This window comes from Myxine glutinosa, chromosome 4 (genome assembly GCF_964187855.1).
Source record: "Myxine glutinosa chromosome 4, kmMyxGlut1.1, whole genome shotgun sequence".
Taxonomy (NCBI): domain Eukaryota; kingdom Metazoa; phylum Chordata; class Myxini; order Myxiniformes; family Myxinidae; genus Myxine; species Myxine glutinosa.
The window spans coordinates 32195818-32207365 of NC_136264.1; the positions used below are offsets into that span (position 1 = coordinate 32195818).

Consider the following 11548-nt stretch of genomic DNA (forward strand, 5'->3'; position numbering starts at 1 on the left):
AACAGCCGTTTTAAAGACCTGGAGGGAGGAGTGGGATTGAAGAGAGTGAGGGAGTTTGTTCCAGAGGTGGGAGAAAAGAGGAATGAAAGAGTGAAGGTGAGCAGAGAGTCTTGATTTTGGCAGTTTAATCATAAGAGGGTTGCAGGCAGATCTTCTGCGACCTGTAGGAATATTTGGGGGACAGAGCCCAGAGAGAGCTGGGGGAGCAAGGCCGGAGAGGAGTCTGTAGAAGACGGAAAGACCACCAACCTGCCTGCGGTGAGAAAGTGAAAGGCCCTCGGAGATAGCGTCATCGCGGGAGATTCCAATGATTCTGAACGCTTTGGTTTCAACAGCGTGAAGACGAGCTCGGTGTGAGGCAGGAGCACCAGCCCAGAGGGGAGAGCAGTATTCCATTGAGCTGCGGATGAAAGCCTTGTATGTGGTGAGGAGCTCAGGTGTGCCAAGGAAGGACTTCGCACGACGGAGGATGCCCAGTCGGCGACTGGCTTTGGAGGCCAGCTTGGAAATGTGGTTTTCCCAGGAAAGATCATGGCAGATAGTAAGACCCAAAAGCTTGAGTGACAGAACTTCTTGGAGAGGATTATTCAGAAAGTGGATGGGAGGGTTGTCCAGTCGGTCTTTTCGGAGAGAGATAGTAAGAGTGTGAGATTTGTCAGGATTGAAAGACATGTTCCACTTGTTTGCCCAGTCTGTGATTTTGTCCAGGTCTGCAGAGAGTGAGGAGGCTGCAGACTGCCGATCTGAGGGATGAAGAATGGAGCGGCAGAGAGTGGAGTCATCAGCAAAGAGATGGAGAGGATTTTCAAGAGAGTTTAGGAGAGTTTCAAGAGAGTTTCAAGTGGTTTAGAAAATATCACATATTATACATGGGTTAGTTTTCCAGACTTTTTCCCTCATGCCCTCTAACATATTGAACTTAAACTTGGTACATGGCTTCATTATGATGAGTTACAGAAACTGCAACTTATTCGGTCGCTTTGCATACCAAAAACAATTTGTTCTACTGTATATGGCTCACAATTGCTGAGTGCTTGGTACAATAACATTCATTGGGACCAGTAGAGATGCATTGCAAAGTAATTCTCCTTGTTAGTCTTGGTGTCCGTTGTGTCCAGCTTTTTGGTGAGAAAATACGTTTGTTTTCATTGAGGTAGAATTTCAATTGCCAAAAATTGATTCATATTACGAGTTGGCTATCTCCGATTGCAGCCCGTTCTCCGAACCATCAGCGATCTCCGAATGCAGCCCTCTAGTTTCTACAGGGTCTAAGTATCATGGAGGAGCTGTGAAACAAATCGCACACACATGCAGAAATATACATAAAATTCAATTCATGCTTTTATTAGCAAATCATCGCAGCCAGAAGCTGAATTGTGAATGATTTACAATATAAAATGAAAAAATAAATGACAATGACTAATAACATCTATAAACTAGAACGGGCACTCGGTAGAGCGCATACCTTCGCCGCAGCTACTGTTCTGTACTGTACTAAAATACGATTTTGACCTTTTCGTGACCTTGACCTTTGACCCGATTGCTCCCAAAATCTAATCAAATGTGTCCCGTATAATAACCAATCATCCCACCAAATTTCATGCAATTCGGTTGAATACTTTTTGAGTTATGCGAATAACATACACACACACACACAGACATACAAATAAATACACAGCGATCAAAACATAACCTTCCGCTTTTGCGAAGGTAATAAATGAAACGAATTAAAAAGTACTACTTTTTTTTTTTTTAAATGACAAGTACATATGCAGGCATGTATAACATGAAAAATAAGGATCGATACAATAATATGAGGTTACAATAATAATAATAATGATAAATCAACATGTAATAAGATGCAAGTTATATAAAATGCATAAACCAATATAAAGGTATGTCAACACAAAAAAGCCTAAAGAAAAATATGAAAGGCAACATAAAATATTGCAATAAAAAATAATAAAGTAGATCATAGTAATTAGAACAAAGCAATCAATTGTGGTTATTAGAACAAAGACTCAGATTGGTGCACAGCAAAGGCACCATGATGTGTAGTGAGGAAAAATAAATAAATAGCTGTACCAAGTCTCTATGAAGTTCAACCAAACCAAAGATGGCCATGGAAGCTGCGACATTGACCGTTTCCCTGACCTCCGGCGAGGATGTCCATGGCGTTTTTGCAGAAAAACACAGAGAAGTCCCATGCACATGCAGCAGAGAACACCAAGGTCCATGCACAGACCAAGCAGCGGGCGTAGGGACACAGGGACATGCACGGTGGTGGGCCCGACGGCGAGCAGACAAGTCATGAGCAGAGGGAGGGCAGCTGTGGCAGGAAGGGAGTGCCAGTCGGCGATGCCAAGGCAGGCCCAAAACATCGCCAGCAAACCCGAGGAGAAGCATGCAACACAGAGCCAAGAGTGTTGCCAGGAGCCGAATACATGGAAATCCAGGACAGTTCCTGCCTAGCCAGCAGCCCAAAGAGGGCACGGGCACGAGGAAAAAATGCAGAGCCAAGAATGTGGCACCACTCACAACTCCCAAGGCTTCAGGCATTCTTCCATCACAATCCTTGCTCAAAACCCTGCTGATCAAACCCACCGCCAGAAGCCTCCTGGCCACAGCAGGGACGGCCTGAGAGGTCACGAACCCGGACATCACTAAATGCCACATTCACGAACAGGGGTACGCAGTTCATGCTGACAGGGGAGAGGGTGCACCTCGCCGGCACCGAGACTGAGGGTCTAGTCTGTCCCTACCCCACCCTCTCTGTCCCCCCAACAGTGGAGATCTTTTATAACACATATCCGTCACTGCAGAACCTCAGAGGCACAACTTGAGCACCGAACCGCACGATACAGGCAGCTCAGGGGGCTTGGACAGTCATTATGGATCCATTTTGAAGCATTGGAACTTCCTCGTTTGCTACATTTAAATATGGATTCGAATAAACTTGAAACAGAACTGCCAAAACTTAAACATGCATACAGCAACACTGGGCTTTACTTCAGACCAACATAGCCTGAGCTTCTGGGAAGTGACGTGATTTTCTGGGACACTCTGGGTACTGGCAACGCCATCTTTGTTACTTTTCTCTCCTCACTTAGTGAGGAAAATAACTACAGATTTATTCCGTCCCATGGATGGCAACCTATGGGGTTTGTTCGTGGTCCATCTTGCAAATGCTAAGCATCGAGCAAGGAAGCAGCATGGTGCAATTTCTAAAGTCTTTCATACGACTCAAATCAAACGGATGGAATCTAAACACTGACCTCCCAGACTCAAGAGTGGATGAAGGATTGTCACACTAACTCGGCTAATTCCAAGGTCAGCCATGAGAAGAGGTTCACACTCGAACTTCTTGGCCTCACCATCAGCCATGACCTCATGAACTGATGATATCGTAAAGTTGGCATCCTCCACCGTAGTCATTCCTTCAACAATCAGAGCTCTGACAAAGTCTTAGCTCAATGGAGGACTGCTTCTGCTCTGGGCTGGTACCACAGCATCACATCAGCATCTCCTGGATTCTGTGGAATCTAAAGCTTTCAACATTATTAGCAGTGGCTACCTGTCACATCGTTGACAGGTTTAAGCAAAAGAGAGAATGTTGCACCTCACAAACATATTGCATGTCTATCTGTGAGTCTCAATGAGGATGAAAATCAAGTGAAACATACAAAACCTGGTGTTGGCTTAGTGGTTAGCGTGCCGGCTTGGGATCCGAGGATCCTGGGTTCGAATCCCGGTCGATCGCTGAATTAACACCAGGGGGGTTGACTCAGCCTGTCATCCTTCCGAGGTCGGCAAATTGAGTACCTGCTTGCTGGGATGAATGATCCCGGTGTGTACCCCGGTTTAGAATAGGTACACCGTATCCCTGTGCATCGTAAGAGGCGACTAAGGGCTGGCGCCAGGAAGGGCATCCGGCCATAAAAACATTGCCTCAAACAGGGAACCATGATTGTCATGGGGCCCGCAAGGCTGCAAGGCTAACCCCTGCTCTAGTGGGGAAAATGGCCTTAAAACGATCATTCAATTCATTCATTCATACAAAAAAGATATTTTATAACACGTAGTTGTTGTCGTTGTTTATAATATATATATATATATATATATATATATATATATATATATATATATATATATATATATATATATATGTAGATATATATAGATATATACACAAAATAAAATATATATATATAATATAATTCGGTGGATGTGCGGAGTATCGTTGAGAGAGAGGAAGACAAATGATGAATTGCGAAAGATGATGGGAATAGAGCCTGTGATTGATGCTGTGAAGAGGAACAGGTTGAGATGGTTTGGTCATATGTTGAGGAAGGATGAAAGTGACTGGTTGAGAAGAGTGATGGAAATGAATGTGGAAGGAAGTAGAGGACGGGAAGACCGAGAAAGACTTGGCTAAAGATGGTCGAAGAAGAAATGCGGGCAAGGGGGTTATAACAAGGAGAGATGCAGAAAATAGGGCAAAATGGAGAAGATTGTCATGGGGACCGCAAGGCTAACCCCCGCTCTTGCAGGGAAAATTGCCTTAAAATGCATTCCGTTAAATTAACACCAGGTGAGTGGGTTGACTCAGTCTGTCATCCTTCCGAGGTGGGCAAAATGAGTACCAGCTCACTGGGATGAATGAGACATTCGAGTATCCTGAGGAGTGGAGACCTGTCCAGGATTGTGCCCAATAGCCGAGGAAACTGCTTTGGCAGCCCTATACATTGGAAGATGCAAAAAGGAATGGTCTTCATATATATTTTATCTTGCTTTGAGAAGTGTTGCTATGTATCATTTTATGTCCTCCTTCAGTGTCCATCATGCTTTTTTATTCTAAAGGGTTCCTGCTGTTGTACCATTTGAATCGCTTTGTTAAATCTCCTGGTCCTGCTTCTTCCTCTTCCCTCATGGAAAGGAGGGTTTTAAACACAGATTAAACAGACAAATCTTTGTTCCGAGTAAATTATTAGCTTTCTAACGGTATCATTTTTATTATTCTACAACAGCAGAAACTTTTAGAACTACAGGGCTGCGATCGAAGATTGTTAACGATTCCTGGTATAGCTAACTTATAATATTAGCCAATTGGTAACACTTAAATGTTCCTCATAATGAAAAACTTCTTCTTTTTTTTTTCCAAAAAGCAAGACACCAGGGAAACCTAGACTAATAATGGAAAAATGAAATGATTGAATATTTGAAGAAAAAAAAGTGAAAATCAAGAAATATGAAAAATAAATTGAAAATTAAAAAGGGAAATAGAAAATGGAAGAATTTTTTCTGAAAAAACAAATAATTAAATAATCGGAATTATTTTTGATTTTTTTTAAAATAAATAATTAATAAATAACGATCAGAAAATTTGAAAAAATAAATAATTGAGAATTGAAAAATTAAATCTTAATGAAAAAATTAAATATTGGAAAATTTGTTCTTCAAAAATCAGGATACCATGGACTAAACACTGCCTCCCTTTGGGAACGATAATGAAGTCTGGCAGACGCGCATGCACGAACACACTCACAAAACTCCGTTTGCCTTGTGTTATTTGACTGAAATATTTTATGATTTAATCGCTTTGTTGTTCTTTCTGAAAATGTTTTATTTTATCACTCGTTTAATAGAAGTCCTGAGAAGCCTAAAATACATTTGCAGAAAAGAGTGTGGCGAGGGGCAAGTTACTAATCGTTGAAACTTTATGAATATGAACATGTAACTTGTCACACAAATTGGGCTCATCCCTTGCAGGGCACACTGAAAAGTAAGCCACCTGACCTTTCCTTTGTCTTTTTGTGCCGAGCAGGATACAGACTCTTCGCCTTCATCAGCCATATGGGGCCTTCTGCCAAATGTGGTCATTACGTGTGCCATATCCGCAAAGAAGGACGGTGAGCTCACACTGCCACAGCAAAGCACTTGACAAGTCTCGCACACCATCAGCTCACCCCAAACATCCCTTTAAATCACGTGTCCATTGCACACTACCAATACACCACCATGGGTTGTTTTCTGCTCATCACACGTTATAACCTGGCCAGTATTCTGCGCACGAATGACATGTCGGTTGTGTATTTGAATACGACTCATGAAACTACTGTTCTGCCATTCATACAAGGCCAAGAACCCATCAAAACTTTCTGCAAGTGCCCCCAATCTGCCAATATGCCGTACGGGCAGAGGAACAAACATATCATGACGAGTGGATGCAGATGTGTGTTTGTTTGATTTGGCATTCAGAAGACCTAAGGCCATGCGACCTTGAATTGAAAATCGTTGTTACCGCAATCACGTGAACCCTTCCATCCCTTCAAATGGCACCACCGCAGACTCCGCTCGTGAGAAGGCCGAATAGCTCAATTCTATGTTTGTTTCCAAATCTTGTGTCCCCAATGTCTCACTCTCGATACCCATCCATCTCTGTCGTACCCAACTGCTCCTGGACCCTGTCTTTTGCACCCGAGAAGGTGGAAACGTTTCTGGCCACTCTCGACTCTGACTCTGCAACTGGACAGGCCGGCATCAGCTCAAGTGTCCCAAAATCCTGCTCTGCTGCTCTTTCCCATCCTCTCTGCCCTTTCCACCCTGTCATTTGCGCTCAGGCATCTTCCATCTGCTTGGAAATCCACCAACATCACTGCATTACGTGCAAAGGTGCAAAAACTGATCCCCTTAAGTACAATCCTATCAGCTTGATTCTAATTATCACCAAAGTCATGGAATCCATCATCGTAGTTGATATGAAATCCTTTCTTTGCTCCAACAGCGTCATCTCAGATCATCAATTTCGTTACAGATGAGGTCACTTCACCTTGGACATGCTGCTTCTACTCTCCCAGCAATGGACGAAGGCCCTCAGTATCAGACATGAGATCAGGGCCGTCTCTCTGGACATATCTTGTGCTTTTGATACAGTCCGTCTGCTTTCCTGCCATACTCACCAAACTCTTGCCTATGGCATCCAAGGCCACCTCCACACATGGCTTACTGACTTCCTCTACTCTCGTAGCCAACATGTGGCACTCAACGGAATCATTTCATTTCCACGTCCCAGGCCAATATGCTGGGCCCAGTCCTATTCGAGATCTTCATAAATGATCTCTGAAAAATCCTCTTTCTCGATTTGCTGATGACTCCACCCTCTGCCGTGACATCCTTCATCTTTCAGACAGGCAGGCCGCATCCTCTTCCCTCTCTTCAAAACTTGAAAAAAATCACAACCTGGCCAAACACTTGGAATATGTCTGTCTTTCAATCCTGACAAATCTCACACTCAATGTCTCTTTCCGAAAGGACCATCTAACACCCCTATTTATATACTTTCTTATCAATCCTCTTGAGGAAGTTCAGTCATTCAAACTCCTCACTCAGCCACATGATCAGCTGATATATTTCTTGGGCAAACCACATTTCAAAGCTAGCCACCGAATGGGCACACCTGAACTTCTATCCATCTACAAGGGCGTATTCTGCAGCTTGATGGAGCACTAACCTCCATTTTGGGCTGGCTCCCATGCCTCACACTTTGTTCAGCTTGACGCTGTGGAAACCAAGGCATTTAAGATTATTGGAATCTCCCGTGATGACGCTGAGTCTATGGGACTATCACTACGCCATCGCAGACAGCTCGGAGGTCTCTCCTTCCTCTTCCGCCTCCTTTCTGGCCTTGCACCATCTGCTCCTTCTGTGCTTTGTCTCCCCCCTCAGGTTTCTACTAGGCTCACGTGGTCCAATATCAACCTCTTCTGGTTAAACTACCTACATCTCAGATCACTGCTCACCTCCACTCATTTGTTCCTCTTTTCTCCTGCCTGCAGAGCCAACTTCCACATTCTCTTCAACCTCGTTCTTCCTTCTTCCCTCCAGGTCTTCAGGACAGCTGTTCACAAAAAGTCCCCAATCCAAAACCATGATCTTTTCTACTCTCGTTACCCTCCTCCCACCCTACTCCTTGTCCCTCCTCCGCCCAAACAGTGGTTTAACTTTTAACGTGGGTGGAGGAATATCCATCGACACATTCACGTCAAATTGTACTTTCTAGTTACTTTACATTTTGTTTCTAGAATCTCGTGAAAATGGAGCGACCGATCTCACCTTTTAAATCAGTTATTGCCATAACTGCCATTCCTTATGACAACATGACCACATGCAGTTCACATGAATCACATGTCATTTGGGAAAACAGTACTTTATCGTGGAAAAGTTGACTACATAACTTACGTCGGAGTGCCAGCATGTTGCTTCACCATAATCTTGCTTTAACTTCATACGAGCAGCCAAATGAGTTGCAGTACAGCAATACTTCTGGAAACCTCAGGTTGACAATCATTCCACTGGTAAAATACACACGATGCTCCATGATAAATACACACCAAATTCACAAAAGTTGTGCTGACGCTCCTGCTTCCCTGTCTTTCCTACAGCTGGGTCATTTACAACGATGAAAAGGTTTCCATATCCGAAAAGCCACCCAAGGACCTGGGATACATATATTTTTACAAACGCACCTGCAGCTGAACAAGAACTGCTTTCTGTTTTCCAGCAGACAGTGGAGTCATCTCATGAAAACATCCGCGCTTTGTTTTTATAATCCCCGGGCCCTGTGACGGAGAGTGGTTGCCCGTCCGGCTCGGGCTGGGCCTGGCATACGCAATCTGGCTTTTCCCCATTTGCTCCAGTTATCGATTGTCGGAACCGTCTGCAGAAGGGGATAAGCTTGGTGTATTATTGTAAAACCCTTTTTTCATCTTCTTTTAGCCCCATCTTTCAACTCGCACATAATGACGTCACATTTTGCTGGCTTGCAGCCTCACCCACGAGCTATTCTGCACGGCTTGCCTTCCCTCACCACTCCTCATCAACCGACGTCCTTGCCATCATTAGTCAATATTCTTCATCTTATACTGACGATTCACAGCCCGTCCCATATGTTGACACCTCACTGTTGTTTCTTTCATTCATCCTTCCTCGCACCTCCTGCCATCTTATTGTTTTTCCTCCATCCACACATTCTTCACTATTTTGTGCTGACCCCCAACTGCTTTATTCGTTCTTTATTTAAATTGACTCAAGCTATTTTATCATGAACGCATCATCGCTGATCATTTCTCGATAAGCATGGTTGTGTCGAGAAATGTTTAGAAATGTTTGGTGTCAAGAAAAGTGTGGAGGATCAGATCAAGATAAATTAGAACGGAACTCGGTCGAGCGCAAACCTCCGCCAGGCTGAACAGTTTGTTTTGTATCCCACTGATAGGCCGGATCTGGATTCGGACCTGAACCAAGATCTAATCAGCTCTTTCTTGTCACCTAACCAACTCGTCCACCAAGTTTCGTCATAACTAGTCTGCAACTTTTTTTAATATCATGTTATGTATCTCTTTTCACCCATACTCTCGATGTGAAGAATCACTAAAAAATTAAATAATATTCGTATCTGAATCCGTATTCAGATCTTCACCAAAATCGAATCGATTCGTCCTTGTCACACACACAACCTGTCCACCAAGTTTCGTCCAAATCTGTCCATAACTTTTTGAGATATCCTGCTATGTATCGTTTTTGGCCCTATCTCCCAATGGTGAAGAACCACTTAAGAAATTAAGTAATATTCGTATCTGAATCCATATTCAGATCTTCACCAAAATCTAATCGATTCGTTCTTGTCACACACCCAACCTGTCCACCAAGTTTCGCCAAAATCTGTCCATAACCTTTTGAGATATCCTGCTATGTATCGTTTTTGGCCCTATCTCCCAATGGTGAAGAATCACTTAAGAAATTAAATAATATTCGTATCTGAATCCATATTCAGATCTTCACCAAAATCGAATCGATTAGTCCTTGTCAGACACCCAACCTGTCCACCAAGTTTCGTCCAAATCTGTCCATAACTTTTTGAGATATCCTGCTATATATAGTTTTTGGCCCTATCTCTCAATGGTGAAGAATCATTTAAATTCTACTAGCCGGATCCGAATCTTCACCAAAATCTAATCAGCTTATTTTGTCACATAACCAACTCATCCCCCAAGTTTAGTCATAACTCGTCCACAACTTTTTGAAATATGTTATATATCGCTTTTCGCCCGATCTCTCAATGGTGAAGAAGCACTTAAAAATTAAATAATTATTGTAGCCGAATCCATATTCAGATCTTCACCAAAATCGAATCAATTCTTCCTTGTCAGACACCGAACCTATCCACCAAGTTTCGTCCAAATCTGTCGACAATTTTTTGAGATATCCTGCTATAGTTTTTGGCCCTATCTCCCAATGGTGAAGAATCACTTAAAACATTCTAGTAGCCGGATCCGAATCTTCTCTAAAATCTAATCATTTCGTCCTTGTCACATACGCTACCTCTCCGCCAAATTTCGTCCGAATCCGTCCGCAACCTTTTGAGATATCTTGTTCACAAAGCAACAAAAACAGACTGTGGTGAAAACATAATCTGCATCCATTTTCAGTGGCGGAGGTAATGAGACAGAAGAGTTTCTTCTACCACTAAATGAAACTTTCGGTTTTAGGTTTCTTCCTCTTCCATTGTAAACTGTCGTTGTTGCTTCTCAACCAATCTCAAACTCCTGCTCTCACTCAAGAATCACACAGCACTTATTTTCCTCTCTCTCTCCTCCATCACGATTGTCTCCACATTATTTTCACTTTTCATTCCCTGCTCCCCTTTATCCACAATACCTCCTTCACTGCTTATTATTAATATGCAACGAGGTTATTAATTTTTATTTTTAAATCCTTTTGACAACTGTGCCAGTTCATGGAATGTATGCAGACCACGAGGCTACAAGTTATACACTGCTTATTCACCGCTATGTAGTCTTGGTGATGTCCGTTTTTCTTTTGAAATGGCACTATAAAATATACGGATTTTTAAAGAAGTTGAACCTGTTTTTGTGACTATTATTCACGAATCGAATTTATTGTGGAGTTTCCTCAATGACAGCATCACTTCATGAAGAATCCTTCCTGGGCTTTGCGTTCATTCATCAGGACCATCTGTCAATTGAAGATAGAATCACAACCTTCCTACCTTTACTTTTATCATCAACTGAGAAACTGCAGGCATTGTGGGTGATTTTGTTGGACTGGAATCTGAGGTTTCTGGTTCAAATCTGACTTAAGGCTATTATTAAGATTGGGCAACAAAATTGTGCCATGAGCTCCTTCCCCCAAATTATATACAACAACAACATGCATTTTAAAGGCCATTTTCCCTGCAAGAGCGGGGGTTAGCCTTGTGGGCCCCATGACAATCTTCTCCATTTTGCCCTATTTTCTGCATCTCTCCTTGTTAACCCCCTTGCCCGCATTTCTTCTTCCACCACCTTTAGCCAAGTCTTTCTCGGTCTTCCCCATCCTCCACTTCCTTCTACATTCATTTCCATCACTCTTCTCAACCAGTCACTTTCATCCTTCCTCAACATATGACCAAACCATCTCAACCTGTTCCTCTTCACAGCATCAATCACAGGCTCTATTCCCATCATCTTTCGCAATTCATTTGTCTTCC

General features: G+C 42.9%; 1 protein-coding gene across 1 annotated transcript in view; it reads left to right on the forward strand.

Annotated features, from left to right (window-relative positions):
- The window catches only part of LOC137424572 (ubiquitin carboxyl-terminal hydrolase 13), a 124174-nt gene extending 113252 nt beyond the window's left edge, over window positions 1-10922 (forward strand). The window contains exons 19-20 of the mRNA XM_068112160.2: window positions 5825-5909; window positions 8442-10922. Coding sequence (XP_067968261.2) covers window positions 5825-5909; window positions 8442-8535 — 179 coding nt within the window. The 3' untranslated portion in view covers window positions 8536-10922. The remainder of the gene's footprint in view (window positions 1-5824; window positions 5910-8441) is intronic.
- Window positions 10923-11548: the final 626 nt, after the last annotated feature.